This window comes from Coffea arabica, chromosome 2e (assembly GCF_036785885.1).
Source record: "Coffea arabica cultivar ET-39 chromosome 2e, Coffea Arabica ET-39 HiFi, whole genome shotgun sequence".
Classification (NCBI taxonomy): Eukaryota; Viridiplantae; Streptophyta; class Magnoliopsida; order Gentianales; family Rubiaceae; genus Coffea; species Coffea arabica.
In genome coordinates, this window is record NC_092313.1 from 18968576 (window position 1) to 18985919 (window position 17344).

The following is a 17344-nucleotide window of genomic DNA, read 5'->3' on the forward strand; positions in this document are numbered from 1 at the left end:
CTCTGACGTGGCTCATCATTATCGAAATCGAACAAGATCAATTTATTTAAGAGTTTTGTCTCAAACTACCTACTGGAGAAATATTCTGCTACATCGTCTTGCATCTTTGAAACTACCGGTCTCCATCCAACGGTTGGCAATAAACGCAACTGGCGGTAGTAGTGTAAATTTGCTTAGTGAAGTGAGTGCTGAACTCACTGACTCTTTTGTTTGATTGGGGAGAGAGTTGGAGACGACTTGCTCAAATCAGACTTAAAATTCTAGTCATGTTGCAGTTTTCACTTCACCGAGGTGATTTTAATTTTTTGGTTTTTTGACGATGATGATTGCATTTTGATGATAGTACGAAGCAATTTAAGCGTTTTATTTTAAGTTATGACTGATTGAGTTGCAGAAAATAACCTAGTTCATGCGAATTGGATTGTGTATTGGTGTTTTGCAGGGAGGAACATGAGGTTCTTGAGTTTCCGGATACTCGGTATTGCGAGTTCTCACTTCTCCACCGCCGCCGAGCCATCTTGGAGGCATCGGACTTCGCTTGTGAGATTTCACAGATACTAAGGACTATTATATATTAGTATTTCTGCACAATTATCTCTTTGTTTTTTTTTTTGGATTAAAACTAGCTCACTGGTAATATTAGTTAAATTTTGAGTAGTTCTAATTCCTGAAATGATTGGGAATCAGCTCCGTGATCGTTAAAATATGACTAAGATAACTTCTTCTACATATATCGTGTTTAACGAGTTTGCATACTTCTAAAAAAAATTTTTTGTCTGTTGTAATAGCTTTCTTGGAGTAAATAATAAACCTGTAGCTCAACATTGGAGCATCTTTTTTTATCATCTCTGTTATTATAGCCTGTAGCAAAATTTGGTTTTAAAGAAACTTGAATCGAACATTAAGGAGTGGAAGTTTGAGTTTCATTTTTCTTTTTCTTTTAACCATGTTCCTTATTATCTCTCGTAAGTCACTTTCTTCTTCTTCACTTAAGTTTATATCTTTGTTTTCTACGCGAAAGTAGATGTAGATTTGCATGTGTGCAATAAATTGTGCTGATTGTGAATAAACTTGTTTTGAGTGTACCAGAGGATTCCGAACTTGATTGGTGGCAGTTTTGTAGATTCACAAGCGTCAGAATCAGTTGATGTGATGAACCCCGTGAGTCCTTGGAACAGCAGTTTCATTTCTTCTTTTAAATATATGGGGCAGTCATTTATTTTCTCTGTGCTGTCGTCATAGGCAACCCAAGAAGTGGTTTCTCAAATACCATTAACTACAAGAGAGGAGTTTAAATCAGCTGTAGCAGCAGCCAAAGAGACCTTTCCTTCATGGCGTAATACCCCAATTACAACTCGACAACGGATTATGTTCAAACTTCAAGATCTTATCCGAAAAAATATGGCAAGATTTGTAAATTCTTCAATATACGTCTTTTTACTGGCATAGACAGAAAAGTGATAAAGCTATTATTGTTCCAGGACAAGCTTGCACTCAGCATAACTACAGAGCAGGGGAAGACACTGAAAGATGCACAAGGGGATGTTTTTCGTGGGTTAGGTTGGTATATATTCTATCTTCTGTTTTCTAACATATTCTGCTGACGGTTGAGCTCTTCAATTTCTTGGTATACAATTATGAAGAGGTGGTGGAACATGCATGTGGGATGGCAACTTTGCAGATGGGAGAGTATGTTTCCAATGTGTCACATGGAATTGATACCTACAGCATCAGGGAACCTCTCGGTGTTTGTGCTGGGATTTGTCCCTTCAACTTTCCAGCAATGATTCCCTTGTGGGTTAGTGTTTGATTCTCATATTCTTTCCAATGCTTTCAGATTCTGTTTCCATTCACGTCTAGCCTTCAACTTCCCATAGTTTTCTGCCCTTGCTCGATTTTGTTTGGAATGAGAGAGTTGTAGCATATAGAGCCTGTAAGAGTTAACGAGAGAGATTGTGAGAGAGATGTATGACGTGGAGGCCATCGATTTGAGTTTATGTATATTTCTTTTTTGTCTATTGAAGTTCTCTAATGTATATGCTAATTGATGCAGATGTTTCCTGTTGCAGTCACATGTGGGAATACCTTCATTCTTAAGCCGTCAGAGAAAGATCCAGGTAACTGTGTATCTCGAACTTATATGCTAAATAATCAGATACCTGTTTTTCTTTAATCTGACAAAACTGGAAATCTATTGCATCCTTCATTTCTTCTTGATGATCTATGCTCTGTTATGTTACTGAATCTTTGCTGTCCTTTATTAGGGGCTTCAATGATACTGGCAGAGCTGGCAATGGAGGCTGGCTTGCCAGATGGTGTTCTAAACATTGTCCATGGAACTCATGTAGGCCTCAATTGAAATTGCTTGCAATCTCTTATTTTGCTTCAGAATATCTAATCTGTTACATCACTATATTCTACTAAATAAAATTCAAAGTATACTGACTTCATTCCCTGCCTATTAATTTCAATTTCTTGGACTTATTGCAGGACATAGTGAATGCTATATGTGATGATGACGATATACGAGCCATCTCTTTTGTTGGTTCAAACACAGTGAGTAACTTCACTATGTATAGTTATAGATGCAATTATAGTAAGTTTAATACCTCAAGTTTGTCCTGAAAACATTATTTTATTTTCTTTGCTCATTTTGATAATTTTCTGATCTAAATGACATGTGCTGGCATGATACAGTAGAGTCTGAATGTGATTTACCCCTATCTAGCCTAGTTGTCTGACTTGCTTAATGCGGCATTTAGGTTGGTATTATTTCCTCCATGTCTACCTTTTTTTCTTTAATGCTTTCCTGGACTTCATTTGTCATTTTCAAGTGGGGATTTAATTAATAGGGTTTATACTATGGTCAAGTGTTACTAAACAAGCTTTTCACGATGATAGGTGAATGGAACTGCTTTTTGAATTTTGGCAATAACCATGATAAGAGTCAGGGATTCAATCTTGGCCTAGTTATCAAAGTCAAAATGAGCTAATCTGTGTTAATGTCCGTGTAGCTCAGAGTGATCAATATCTGTCATTAGCAGATATAAAGTTAACATTATTTCATAACCTATCTTAAGCAGTGAAAGTCACTAGAGAGAGAAAGAGAAGGGGGGGGGTGCAATTTTAATTATAACCTGAAAGTTAACAAGCTTTGAAATGTTTCCCCATGTTAACCTGTATAGCAGAATTTAGTATGATTTTGAAAACTTAGAGAAGGTCTCTGTAGTTATCATGAAACTAAGGGTGGTTAGTACCAGTTCTTGTTTTGTCCTGTTCTAATTTCGATCCCGTAAAGCTTCTTGGACATTAAGCTTGAGCCCTTTGATTGGAATTACAAGCACACCTTTGACTGATGCTTATTCATGACTGAAGATGCACCTTATATTTTATGTTACTCTGTTTTTGGATTTTGTTCTAATCTGTTAATGTCCGTACATTAGATTTGAAGTTGCATGATTACTTTTCTGAGTTTACTCTCTCATGCAATGTTCGTCTTTTAGCTCTTCCTTTCGTTTTATTGTTGATCCTTTCCCCGTCTCTGCATTGGTGTTCCAAAGCCGGAATTAGATTTAGTGCTCATGTGATTTCTCAATTTTTTTTCTAGGCTGGAATGCATATTTATGCTAGGGCAGCAGCAAAAGGAAAGCGTGTTCAGGTCAGTGCTCTTAAAATGTTAAAACTTTCTGTCTTTTTGGAATGATTGTAGCATTTGTTGCTTATTGACTTTGGGCTTCAGTCAAATATGGGAGCCAAGAACCATGGAATCGTCATGCCTGACGCCAATGTTGATGCTACACTAAATGCTTTAGTTGCAGCTGGTTTTGGTGCTGCAGGACAACGGTGTATGGCACTGAGCACAGTGGTTTTTATTGGAGACTCAAAATCATGGTATCTTTCTTCTTACCTGCTGGATATAAAATCCTGCTTTTTCCTCATTTTTTCCATAATAAATGAATCTAATCAGGTTTCAGTGCGTTTGGTTGATTTTGTTGTTTTCCTTCTGTGTCGCGTCAAGTATATACACTGTTCTTTCTTAACAATTGCTCTTAGAATTTAGACTTTTCATTTAGGATTTGACTACTGTTGATTAAGAAATTTCCTGACGGTTCAAGTACCTGTATGTTTTTTAGATGTAATAGCATGAACTGTCTCTTAAACTTTACCCTTCACAGGGAAGAAAAGTTAGTGGAACACGCCAAGTCCCTTAAGGTAAATGCTGGAACAGATCCCGATGCTGACCTTGGTCCAGTCATTAGTAAGCAGGTGCGTGCATGTTGTGATGTTAATATTGGGAAAGGATTTGTATTTGGAACTTTATTTTCACATTACCTGTTATTCTGTCATATATAACATTTCACCTATAATCTGTCATTGTTTTGATCTTCATCATTTTAATATTTGGAGAAACAATTTCCATGCAACAGGCAAAAGAAAGAATATGCAATTTGATTCAAAGTGGCAGGGAGAGTGGTGCCAGACTACTGCTTGATGGAAGAAATATAGTGGTGTGCCTTTGCGCTTTCTTCGACTTAAAGTTCTGCCCATATTCTATTGTTTTTAGTCTATTAGGCTAAGCTTCTTTGGTTATGCTTACACATTGTTTATGCCTTACTATGCTACATGTGGTAATTTGCTTATTGTTAGGCATGCATTTCCCCCATTATGCCTGACCTTTAGAATCCACTTCTCATACCTTTTTAAATATCTCCATATGACGTATCAACATTGTCCAACAACATTAAGAATATTGATCAATAAGGGACTAAGGTACTAATTGCTAAAGTTCCTGTGTGAATGAAATGCCTGCAGTATCATATGGATGTAACTTACAACTTAATTACTCTTGAAGGAGAATACCTCAAACAGGCATGGAAAAGGGAAATTATTTTCTACATAGAACTTCAGGAGGCTGATTGTAACCAAATTGGCAACTTCTGTTTTACATCTTTTACGATGATCCGATCTGGTGCTTGATTAATTGAGTAATTGCACTGATCATGATGAATTTGTCATATGATGCATTATTGATCATGTGTCTTCTGGGGGGATATTCTTTTGTAATTCTGCTAAACAATTGTCAAAGTATCTAAGTTTTCACCCGTACTACCTTGTTACAAAGATGATCTATATTATTGGACGTCTAGTGTAGGAATGACATCTGCTTGCTTCCTGTTAATTCTTGGGGTGGAACTTACAAGTGGTAGAGACCCCATGCTCAGTATACATTAATTAAATGGCTACATCAGAGGTGTTCTAGGAATTACAATTTTTTTTTCATTGCTTATGGTTTTGACCAACATGTGAATATTTTAGACTAAAATGCTCCAGTCCCTGATGACTAACAGGTCCCAGGTTATGAAAAAGGAAACTTTGTTGGTCCTACCATTTTGTCTGATGTCACTGCTGATATGGAATGCTATAAGGTACTTTTGGTCTTTACTTATAATCTCTTTCTACCGGTTCCTCTCCCCCTCCTCTTCCCCCAACCGCACCACCCTGGCACACACAAACACATCCCTTCGGCATCTTGAATCCCTTGCTCAACTATAAGAGGCAGGTTGACCTATTTTTTTGCTTGTCTTCCTCTCTTCCTCGCTTCCTTCTCTCCCCCCCCCCTCTCTCCCCCTCTTGTGTAATTACTTACCAATGGATGTCTTGCTCTGCAGGAGGAGATATTTGGCCCTGTTCTCATTTGCATGCAGGTCTGCTGATGTTTAGGAATCAGTTATCTTATCACCATTGAGTTGCTCTAGCTTATTGCAGAGAGATTTTCAGCTGACATTTCTCTTGTTTCTCTTTAGGCTGATAGCTTGGATGAGGCAATAAATCTTGTTAACAGAAATAAGTAATTCCTCTTTCTTATTTGTCACAAACTGGATGGATAATATGTAAGCTGGTAATTCATGCGAAGTATGTTTTTCTATTCTACAGATATGGAAATGGTGCTGCTATTTTCACTACATCTGGTGCTGCTGCAAGGAAATTCCAGACTGAGATTGAGGCAGGCCAGGTAAGCATATACATCATTCAATACAATATTGCAGCATATGCACTGCGAACTAGATTGGGTTGAGGGAGGGTTGCCTTGTTACTGATGTGTCTATAATCATAACAAAGGGACATTTTTATTACTGAATTTAATTTCACCTTAGCCTCCCTTCTGAATGGAGCATATGAAAATTTTTTCTATAATTCTGAATGCACTGTACATTTAGTCCTTTAATCGGGGGTCAGAACTGCAATTGACCGCTTTAAAGATTTTCCTTCTTGTTTGATATTTTTAATTTTTGATTCTCAACACTTGCTGGTCTGTCTTAGGTTGGCATCAATGTACCTATTCCTGTTCCTTTGCCCTTCTTCTCATTTACTGGGTCCAAGGCATCTTTTGCAGGAGATCTCAATTTCTATGGTAAACTCTCTCTCTCCCTCTCTCTCTCTCTCTCTCTCTCTCTCTCTCTCTCTCTCTCTCTCTCTCTCTCTCTCTCTCTCTCTCTCTCTCTCCGAGGAAAGATTAGTTGTTCTTTTGTGAACGATGTTAGATTCTGATGTACGATCTTCAATTTTCCCGTCATGTCTAATGCCTGACTTCATATGTTAAAACTGCAGGCAAGGCTGGGGTTCAGTTTTACACACAGATCAAGACGGTGACTCAACAGTGGAGGGACTTGCCTAGTGGTGCTGGAATATCCCTCGCAATGCCAACTTCGCAGAAGTCGTGAAAAGCAAATTATGTGTCTAGAGCTTTGTTGTGAAATTCGCTATTTCAGACATGCTCTTTTGGAGCTCTCGCTCTCTTTCGCTCTCTCTCGTTGTTGTTGATATGGTTTAAATAAAAATATTTAGATTGTGACGGAAGTAGTAACGGGAAACATTTTCACTTTAAAAAAAAGACAATTAAGAAGCAAAGGCTTGCAAGGATTAGTTTTAGTACAAGTGCCATTTAGGACTGCAGTGCCTTATTTAAAAAAAAAAAAAGAAAAAAAGCACTTCAATTAGTATATTTTATCAAAGTACTTACTTATTAAGGGCTTAATCATAGCATTGGGTGCATGGTTGTTGTTTTTTCTATTTAATAATGTGTAATTTTAAAATTTTAAAATATATGTATTTCGTCAGTTAGTTCAAAGTTTATAATAAAATGGTTTCTACCTCTAAATATAAAGAATGATATTCAGTAAACATTTTTAAAATATTTTTTGTATTGCAGAAGTGCCGTCACTCCAAACAGGCTCTAACGCTAGCAGCTTCTAGCGAAAGGCCAAAGTTGATGGTGCATCCATCAGTTGCAACTTGCAACCGGCTTCATTAAATATGCGCGCGCAAAACTTTCTGTGCTGTGGAAGCCGCTGCTGAATGTTTCCTTCTAGCCCAGTCCACCTCAACCGCCAAGATTGTCTATCTAAGAGTCCAGAACCCGCAAAGATAAAACTTCAGAACAAATTCGGGTCGTGAATGAATTTGGGCTGTTAAATTTAAAAAAGGATGGACTGGTTGGCGACTAGTCTGACAATGAAACCCATTTGGGGCCTTGTATAGAGTCACAAATGATGGATGGCATCTATTAATGAGATTCGCAACAAACGCATACGGCATTGTCTCTCTGGCTAGGCAGCTAAATTATGGACATTTGGCCAGTGCGTTTATTTAGCGTGCGATCTGAGATTTGGACATGTTGAATTTGATTTGATTTTTCAACTAAGAGCTCCAACTTGACAACACCTGCAGTGTTAATCAGACGTTTTTCAACTTGGTGTGGAAAACTGGGGAGATAACAATGCGCCCTGTGTCATTACCAGCAGAAGGTAATTCTTGTTGTAGTCTTCTGGTAGAGAAGACTTCTGTTGAATTAATAGAATACTTCTGTTGAATTAGAAGGAAAAAAGAAAAAAGAAAAGATCAGTACTATTGGGATCTTCAGGGCCCTTTGGGGGTCAATCTGGACTCCCAAAACGACTCACGTAAGGAAAAGCCCATGTCCTGCAATAATTAACACTTGCCCAATCTTATCTCATCCATCACCATTAAATGGCACAATGATTGATTCATGCCTTGTCTGATCCTGTTTGCTACCGAATTCACTCGCTAGAGAGTTCCAAAGCCTTCATCAAAATCTTCCTCACGATGTCATCTTCTTCATCATACAAGAAATACGAAATCAGGAAGAGAAACCCTGACCCCAAATCCTCAGTTTTGCTAGTGATTGATATGCAGAATTACTTTTACTCCATGGCCAAGCCAATTTTACCTGCCATTAACACCACTATTGAGCTTTGCAGGGATGCTTCGATTCCCATCATTTTCACTCGCCACCGCCACAAGTCCCCTCAAGACTATGGAATGCTATGGGAGTGGTGGAATGGTGATCTCATCATGGATGGCACACCTGAGGCAGAGCTCATACCCGACTTGGATAGAGGGGAGGATGATTTAGTTGTCGAGAAGAACACGTACAGTGCATTCAGGGGTAATACCTCTTCAACATCCTAAGTACTAGCATAAATTGATACGATACTAGTTAGTTGCAGCAATTAGACTTCCAATTTCTGGTATTAGTAAATTGATTGAATAATTGTAACTCTGGCATTGGGATTCGGCATGACTAACAAGTACTACTAGGTAGTTTTTTTAGTTCAATTCTATGGGTTTGTGATCTTTATATTAGTTTGGCTTTGTCCAATAATATTCCAAAGTTCTATTAAGAATCTTCCCTCCTCCCTACAAGATTTTGATTTTTGTTGCGGTTACTTGAGAAGACTAGTTCAGTGGCAAAAGGAAGTTATTTAGTGAGGAAAATATTTTAGGTTTAATTTGATAGGATTTTTGGAGTGTTGCAACTTGCGAGGCATAGCTCCGTACGCTCACAAAATTTGATTTTTTTTTTTTTTGTGGCAAAGTTACAAAAATTGACGTTTATTTTCTCACTTCTATAGATTGGATTGAATTAAGTCCAAGTTCAATTATGATCTTTTATCTTTGAAAGTTTCCAAGTTTTCGTGGTGAGCAATCTGCAAAAATGTAGTATAACAAAAAGGATTAATCTTTTTTACACTGTTAGCGTCGGATGAATGACAATTATATAAAATTTAAATTTAAAATTCAACTTTTACACACGTCATGAATCAAATGGTGATAGTGCATACACTGTGTATATAAGAAGTAGTAGTAAAGAAGGAAATTAAATGTGGAAACAAAGTAGCACTAGTATTTATCTCTTTTGTTTTTTTTGGCTTATCAATTAGCGCTATCTTGACACTTTAACCTTCCTTGCAATGCGTTGTGTTCAGGTACAAACTTGGAAGAAGAACTGATTCTGATAAATATGGGTGGTGTCAAGGAGGTTATGGTGACAGGTGTAATGACCAACTTATGCTGCGAGACCACAGCTAGAGAAGCGTTTATTAGAGGATTCAGAGTCTTTTTCTCGACAGATGCAACTGCAACATCGTCACCCGACTTGCATGACGCTACGTTGAAGAATATGGCTTATGGTTTTGCATATCTGGTGGACTGTGAAAGACTTCAAACGGCATTTTCCAAATCTTCTCCGAGTCACCTTAGCACTTAACAGGGAGGATGCAATAGAACAGTAGAAGACTTCTCTCGTTATTGTTTCCTGTGGTTACTTCTTGTATATTCAGACAAACTTGTGGTTACTTTAATAACTACTTGCATATTCACACTTTGATGGGAGTAGTTGTGGGATGCATTTTGACTTAAAGAAAAGAGAGGGACAATTAAGATGCACGAACTAGCAAGGACTAATAATCAACGAGTGATTATAGCCAAACAAGCCAGTTTACGGAACAGAACACCCCCCACATCGAAGTGGAAAGCAAGTCATGTTCTCTGCTATTAGCTTAATACGGCTCATGGTGATGTTGAGCGGGTTGAGGTAATCAACTTGAGTGCCTTGACCAACTGAAATTGAATTGAAAATTATTATTTGAAAATTTTTTGAGAATAAATCATGTTTTACTTTTTGGGATGTGAAGTGTATTTAGCATTGACAAAATTACTATAGATTGAAGGTGCGGTGCTAAAAAATGTTGTTTTGAAATATCCTAAGAATTCAACCACCTTCGCAGAAATGTTTTGAAATATCCTGAGAATTCAGCCACGATCGCATATTATTATTAGGTGTAATATTCAGATATATTCATTATTAGGTGTAAAATTCAGATATATTCAGATATACTTATAAATGTCCTCAAGATTTTAGGTTTTAGTATATGTTAGGCTATTAACAGAATTTCAACCACAATCGCAGTTCATTATTACTAGATGTTTATTAGGTGTAAAATTCAAATATACTCAGTTGAAACAACAATGGCTCGAGTACTACCATTTATTCATCGTGGCCTATGTCGACTTATAGATGCCCTCAAGATTTTAGGTTTCAGTAAATGTTAGACTATTAGCTGAATCAAATTTCTGTAGGTCATATCACGGATGTTCAACCGATATTTCTAGTTTTCATGTTTTGTTTAGTCGATATTTCTAAGTGAATTCTCTGCCCTTACCATTTATTCACTCTTATATGCCCTACAATTTATATGTCTAGAAGCTAAATTGACATTCGAGTTGATATTTTTTATTTTCACTCTTGTCTGTCCCTACGATTTGTTCACTCTTGTCTACCCTACGATTTATACAACTAGAACCCAAATTTCTACATAATAACCTTGCCTTTCCATTCTTTCCTGCTTTGTCTGTCACTATCCATCAATATCTAACACTAGCCATCATTATCGCAAGAAAATGCTTAACATAATACTGGACTTGGTGCTACAGAAATTGAAATATTAATTTTAATAGTTGTTCTTAATTTTAAGTGTTCATTATGGGCATTAACCATCAGAACAGTCAGTGCTGCTAATGGTTGCTTTGCAGAGACAAAAAATTAGTTTAGACTGATAGTTTTAATCTCAATTTAGGAAGAAAAAATGTGGAGAAAAAGGGGGGAAAAAAGAAGAAGACGATGGTTAACTATATTTTTGAGAGTTGGATTTGATTAGTTCAATTCCTAAATTTCAATTTTTAATTAAAATTATTTGATGCAACTTGTTAGTATCAAATTTTCATATAAATTAAATCTGGATATCAAGAAAAAGAAAAATCTACGAAATCGTCCAAGTATCAGCAGATCACGTATGAAATCTTCCAACTTGTTCGTCTTAGTCAATATGTGTAACTCTTACCACTACTGTTATAAAATTTCTCTAGCATAGAATGACAATTTAATCTTACATTAGATTATTGCACATGGACTAACGTATATTTTATGAACTGGTGGAATTATTTACTTTAGTTTTGCTAATTTTTGTAATATCATTACTTTGTTCAGCTGCCATTATTTACCTTTTCTTGACTTTTTTTTTTTTTTTTGCCGGAAATGCATTGATGATGAATTTGGGCACGTAGCAGAATGGCAAAATGGCACGATGGTAAAATTGAGGAAAACTAGAGGTTTTAACTGGTATTTAGATCATTTAATAGCATTTAAATTTTTAAACTTGTTTTCATTCCTTACCTAATGAAAATCTGCACCATATGATGCCTGGGTCATTTCCTTATGAGTACCAAAAAAGAATTGTTAGGAACTCTCTTTTGATTCTCTTGTGCTCGTGCTACCCATCACATATTTTGCCATGTAATGAAAGCGTCACAAACTCCTGTGCAGCTAGGATGGATATGAAAAGTGACGTCTACGCCTTTAGTGTTATACTCCCGTCTTTGCTTACCAAATTGGTGGTCTTTCACGCTTCCCGGCGACTAGTTTAAAATTGGCCTTTAGTGCCATACTCATTATCCTCAGAACGAGATGTTGCTGGGGAATGAAATGTTGTTCTGGGTTTCAGTGGCGAACACAACACACAGAGTTACAAGATTTTCAAGTATTGCACTAGTATACAAGTGTTGCCATGTGCACGTGCTTCTTTAACTGGAAGGTAAAAGTTTTGCATTTCAGAGTCAATAACAGTAACTAGTGCTCAATGCAAACCCAATGTGTGTATAATTAAAAAATATATAATATTTATGGTCATATATTTTAAATAAAAATTTTATTACTAAAATAAACTTTAATCTTTTAAATATTTTTCATAAAATAAGTTTATATTGGTAGTTATAATGTTTACGGGTAGTTATGTTGAAAACATATACTTAAATAATTAAAAGTAAAAATAGTTATGGGTAATTATAGGTAGTTAAAGTAAAAGTAGTTTTATAAGGGAATAAAAGGTCGTTCATAAAGCGACGATAAATGTTAGCTCCAATATTAACCCCAAATCCCCTCCTCCCGGTTTATATATAGTATAGATAATTAATCTTAATTTAAATTTAAAATCTAAATTTTGCATATGTATCAACCGTGATAAAATATACACCAACGGTGTATAAGATTAACTATTACCTTTTAGGCAATTAACCTCACAAATTCCATCCCAAACACCAGATAAGAAAATAAAATTATCCTCCTCTCTCTTTGAACTTATAAATAGTGTTTACTACTGAATTTTTATTTATGTTCATCGTAGATACACGTGTGTGAAATGTTCATCATATATTCACATACAACAAAAAGCATGGATTATGAATTTGTTGGTACCTAGCAAGGTCGCCTTTCAATTATCTTTTTATTCCACATATATCATATCAAAAATGTGTTATAATATTTTTTTTAAAAATTATTTAAATAATCCACTATCCAAACACACTCTTAATTTTTGTTTCAAAATTATTCTGCTACCTATTCTCACTTTTTTTTTTTAAAAAAAAAAATCGCTGGTGTGCTTTGCTTTTAGGTACCTAATTTATTGTGTATGAAATTAATTGGAAATCATTTAAACCAAAAAGAAAAAAAAAATAAAGAAAACAGTTGTTCTGGTTTTTTGACTACTTTTTTTTTTTCTAATTACAATCTGTGTATATATATACACACACGCACACACGTACATACAGACACACTTTTTTTTTATTTGGGAGCAATTTACACACGCACACTTAATTGAGTGAATGAATACTACCATATCTTTATCTTGACAAAATTCATTTCTAAAAATAGATGAAGATGAAAAATTAATTAAAAGGCAGATTTTTTGGATTGATTTCTCATGCTATCGGAAAACCACATGTTTGAGCAGCCACCAACCACAACTATTCTGACACGTCATAAACTTGCAAACACCGCGGTACACCTGATAAAAATTTCCGACTATATATTCATATCTCCATCTGATGGTTAGCCGACTCGTTTTTTTCGGATGATAAAAGTATAAAACTATAAGCTCAACTCGCTGCGTCTTCATTTCTATCTCTAGGTTCCACCGCCGCCTCAAGACTGAATCATGCCTCGCCGAAGCTCAGGGGGTAAAATTCCTCCCCGATCTCCCCCTGGCTACCTTTTTATTTTTCCTGGACTTGTAGATCTGTGATACCCTCTCATCTCTGTCTGCTAGGGTTTTTTGTAGATATATTTAGATTACTCTTATTTTCTTGAGCCTATTGCTTGATGAAGCTTTTAAGATGGCATTTTATAGCTTGAGCTTAGGTTAGTTTATGATACTATTGATTTTCTGTTTCTATTTGCTTTTCTGTGTTTGACTGGTTGTTTCCTTGCTTTTGGAATTTGTCAAGGGGAGGAAAGGTTGGATGTTTAGGTCTAAATGGCTACTGTAAAATTGCTGTATTTAGTTACTTGTTAAGTTTGCTAATTAGCGGATAATCTCGAGTCCTAAACTGGTTTGAATTAGTCAGTAATGGTATATTTTGCTGGAAAGAAAGAATCTAATGACCTAGGTTTTAGACAGACTGAATGCAGTTTCTGATTGACTTGAACAAGGTTGAGCATCTGGACTATGTAATTTTCTCCTTCTCTTGGAACCAATACATTTGTACTTTTTCTGGGCTGGACTTTAATTGCTTGTTCAATTATACTTGTGGGGCGTGTGGTGTATAATTTGATTTCCTTAAAAAATGTGGGTTTTACCTTTTATTCCGAGTACTCTAGGGGGTAGCTAATCTTTGTGGTTGTTTTTCAACTTCGTGCCTTGGGAATTACTATTTGTTCTATCCAATCTTGCACATGAAACTTTTTGTGCCATCCTGGTATCTTGGATGTCTGCAATATACTTCTTTCAGACATTATTGTCAAAATTAATTCCTGTTGCTTATGATTTTCAAACAAAATTGGTGTTGTTCCATATCTTTTTCCATGTGTTCCACGAAGTTCCAGCTGGCAATGATGAACTTTTTCCATTTCTAAAATCTGTGCGCAGGAAGACCTGCACCACGGCCAGCTGCTCGTCACGCACCAGCCCGCAATCCTCCTCAACCTGGTATGATTTAGCATAAAGGCATTGGGAAAACAAGTATGAATTGTGTTGAAAATTTTCCTGCATCAGCTGCTTGCTTTCTAGCTTATTGCAACTTTTTCATTTTCAGAACAAGTATATAAATTCTCAATGATCATGTCAATTGCATGTTCTTGTCTGTGTTTTTCTGATGAATCCTTTACATGACCCATTATGTTTCTGCATCTGAAGTTTTACTATCTCTGTGATGCAGTGAATCATGCACCTCCTCCTGCTCCCGTTCAAGCTAGTGGTGGTGGATCCTTGCTTGGAAACATCGGTTCAACCATAGCGCAAGGTACCTAAAGAGTTCTTACTCTTTATAACTCTTGCAACAATCCTAATAATCTGTGCCAAAGAGACTACTTGATATGTCGAAGTTAATCAGTATTTTTTTAGTTACAAACTGAACTTGGAGAAGAATGGTAAGAATACTTGTGATCGTGTCGATTAAGTTCTATGAAAATTTTTTCTTTGGCTTGTTGACCGACTTTTCTCCATCTACTGGCACTATAATGATTATTAGTTTTGCAAAATGTGTAACATTTCCATAGAGGCTCTAGTTTTAACTGCCCCTTTCTTTTGTTGTAGGCATGGCTTTTGGTACTGGAAGTGCAATGGCTCACAGGGCTGCTGATGCTGTCATGGGTCCACGGACCATTCAACATGAAACTGTTGGCTCTGAAGCAGCTGCTGCTCCTGCACCAACCACAAACAGCATGGGTGGTTCTGATACTTGCAGTGTGCATGCTAAGGCATTCCAAGATGTATGTTCACTTTTCTTGACTAATCTCTGAACCAGACTGCTGAATTAGTCGTTTGCTTTTTTCTTCTTTCATTTTTCCTCTATTTCTTTCTCTTTTTTTTTTTTATTGGGGGGCACCGGGGGGGGGGGGGTTGTGTGAGAGGAGAAAGTGGGTACCTGAGTCCTCATGACTAATTTATCTGCACAGGCTTCTTTATTGAAGAATTAATTGCGTCAGAATATTATATTCGTTGATGTATTTGTCAGTGATAAACTAAAGTACATTAGTACCTTGTTTACTAAATCGTGTCAGTGAAGATTTTTGTCTCTGCTTTTTCTTTGATGCTGTTGGTGGTGTTTTTATGATGATGTTAATTTTTAAACATGTCTATACCTTTAAAGAAAGAGACATCAGAGAAGAGGCAGGAATAGAGGAGATGTGAATGCCTGACATGCAAGTATATTGGGGTTAATGGATGAACATTATTTTGGTCTTTGTAGTTTTTTAGATGCCACATCTGTGGCGTGCAAGTGTTTCTCATTAGCACTGAGCCTCGGGCGAATTTGTCCTACCAAACTACATCTGTCCTCCTTTTTGGAAAGATTAGTTTGTACATGGTCTACGTTAGGGTTTTCATTAGATGTAGTTTCCCGTTTGTGCAGTATTAGAATTTACTCTCTCTAATATGTAGTAGTTTCTCATTATGTGGCTTTATCTGTTTCTTTTGCAGTGCTTGAATGGCTATGGCAATGACATCAGCAAGTGTCAGTTTTACATGGATATGTTGTCCGAATGCAGGAGGAACTCTGGGTCTATGATGAGTTCTTGAGCTTGTTGCATGTGAAATGAAAGATTCATTAGATGGGTCTATGGCTGCTGCACGTATACCTATGGAATTTAAGTTCTTGAATAATGTTCTGAAAACATGAATTTGATGTAAACTTTCGATTAATCAGCTACGCGTCACGGTACTATCTATTGATGCTTCTCTTCGCAGATCTTGAGCGATTGTCGATTGCGGATTATTATCATCTTTTAACGCCTTATATCAGTCTATTTTCTGTCAGTTTTGTGAGTTCGTTTTGCCTATCCGTGATTTATTGTGACTGGTTTTGAACTTAATTGGATTTTAAGATTTGTGTTAAAGCTAGCAGCTAAATTGCTGGTTACGAGACAGCCAGACGGGCAAGGAAATAAATCGAGTATAATATAATCAGCTGAGTGTTACAAGTGACGTTTGTTCCTCGTAACTTCGCTTGTTTCAAGTTTGAAGAGAACCCCCGGTCCCTTGTTTATTTGGTGGATAAACGATGTGCAACCGTAGTTCTTTTCTTGTAAAATGTCAATTGTACCTTTTATTAATCAGGAGCCAACTCCAGTTTGGAAAAGTCAAAATTTATCATTTTGGGAAAATTTTTTTTTTTTTGCTCTGGAATTTACAATGATGCTTCTAGCTCTGGTTCACGTGAGGACTCAAGACAATTGCATCAAAAATTTCTGAAAACAAAAAATAAAAGTAAAAATGACTCTGCGCTGGGGGTGGGCAAAATTATTCGTTAACCTAAAAATTCGTCATATCCGATCCGATCCAATCCGAAAATTAAGATATTTAATTTTTATTATTTAATTGGGTCAAAGAGGGTTGGGTACCTGCTCAGATGTGGGGCGGGTTAGGGTCACATGATTAAAAATCCGCAGGTATCTGATCCGCCCCGCATATATATATTTTTTATTTTTATTTTTATTTTTATACACACACTATAAAATAATAATTTATAACTAAATAAGTAATTTTATTGAACAAATTACATTACAAATATGAGAGACTATAGTTTATTTACAAGATTCATTTGTAGAGGTTATGATCTTATATTTTATAGAAAAAAATTTAATTAATGTGGAATATATCTATTAAAAATTGTGCTACTTATTTCAAACTTTTATTGATTTTGAATTCTTTTAATTTTTTTCCTTTATCTTATATTCTCTTCACATGCTTGTTTCTTGGTGGGAAACCTTTTTTTAGAAAAAAAATTTATTAAATCTTAGATGAATGTGTAAAATATAAAATTAAATTGATATAAATCATTTTTTAAAAAAATTAAATGATAAATGGGGCGGGGCGGGTACTCGCTGACTCGACCCTATCTCAGCGGGTACCCGCTGATATGCGGGACGGGTAAGGGTTAGAAAATGGCTGACCCGCAAAGTGTAGATCGGGTCAGCCAAATGGTGAATGGGGTG

General features: G+C 36.2%; 3 protein-coding genes across 3 annotated transcripts; all 3 read left to right on the forward strand.

The window, feature by feature from the left end:
- The first annotated feature begins 21 nt into the window (after positions 1-21).
- On the forward strand, positions 22-6858 carry LOC113731612 (methylmalonate-semialdehyde dehydrogenase [acylating], mitochondrial-like). The gene is made up of 19 exons (XM_027253068.2): positions 22-291; positions 443-540; positions 1090-1161; positions 1243-1404; positions 1482-1560; positions 1644-1798; positions 2054-2117; positions 2265-2344; positions 2491-2556; positions 3608-3658; positions 3740-3891; positions 4176-4266; positions 4428-4508; positions 5349-5426; positions 5670-5705; positions 5805-5848; positions 5935-6013; positions 6322-6412; positions 6610-6858. Exons 1-19 carry the CDS (start codon positions 267-269, stop codon positions 6720-6722), a joined length of 1617 nt encoding a protein of 538 aa, XP_027108869.2. The 5' UTR covers positions 22-266; the 3' UTR covers positions 6723-6858.
- Positions 6859-8016: 1158 nt separating this feature from the next.
- LOC113731610 (nicotinamidase 2-like) lies at positions 8017-9685 on the forward strand. Its single transcript, XM_072079573.1, has 2 exons — positions 8017-8467; positions 9288-9685. The coding sequence occupies exons 1-2, from the start codon at positions 8125-8127 to the stop codon at positions 9566-9568; spliced, it is 624 nt and encodes a 207-aa protein (XP_071935674.1). The 5' UTR covers positions 8017-8124; the 3' UTR covers positions 9569-9685.
- Positions 9686-12963: 3278 nt separating this feature from the next.
- On the forward strand, positions 12964-16098 carry LOC113731613 (uncharacterized). The gene is made up of 5 exons (XM_027256978.2): positions 12964-13371; positions 14280-14339; positions 14569-14652; positions 14946-15121; positions 15831-16098. The coding sequence occupies exons 1-5, from the start codon at positions 13350-13352 to the stop codon at positions 15927-15929; spliced, it is 441 nt and encodes a 146-aa protein (XP_027112779.1). The 5' UTR covers positions 12964-13349; the 3' UTR covers positions 15930-16098.
- The last annotated feature ends 1246 nt before the right edge of the window (positions 16099-17344 follow it).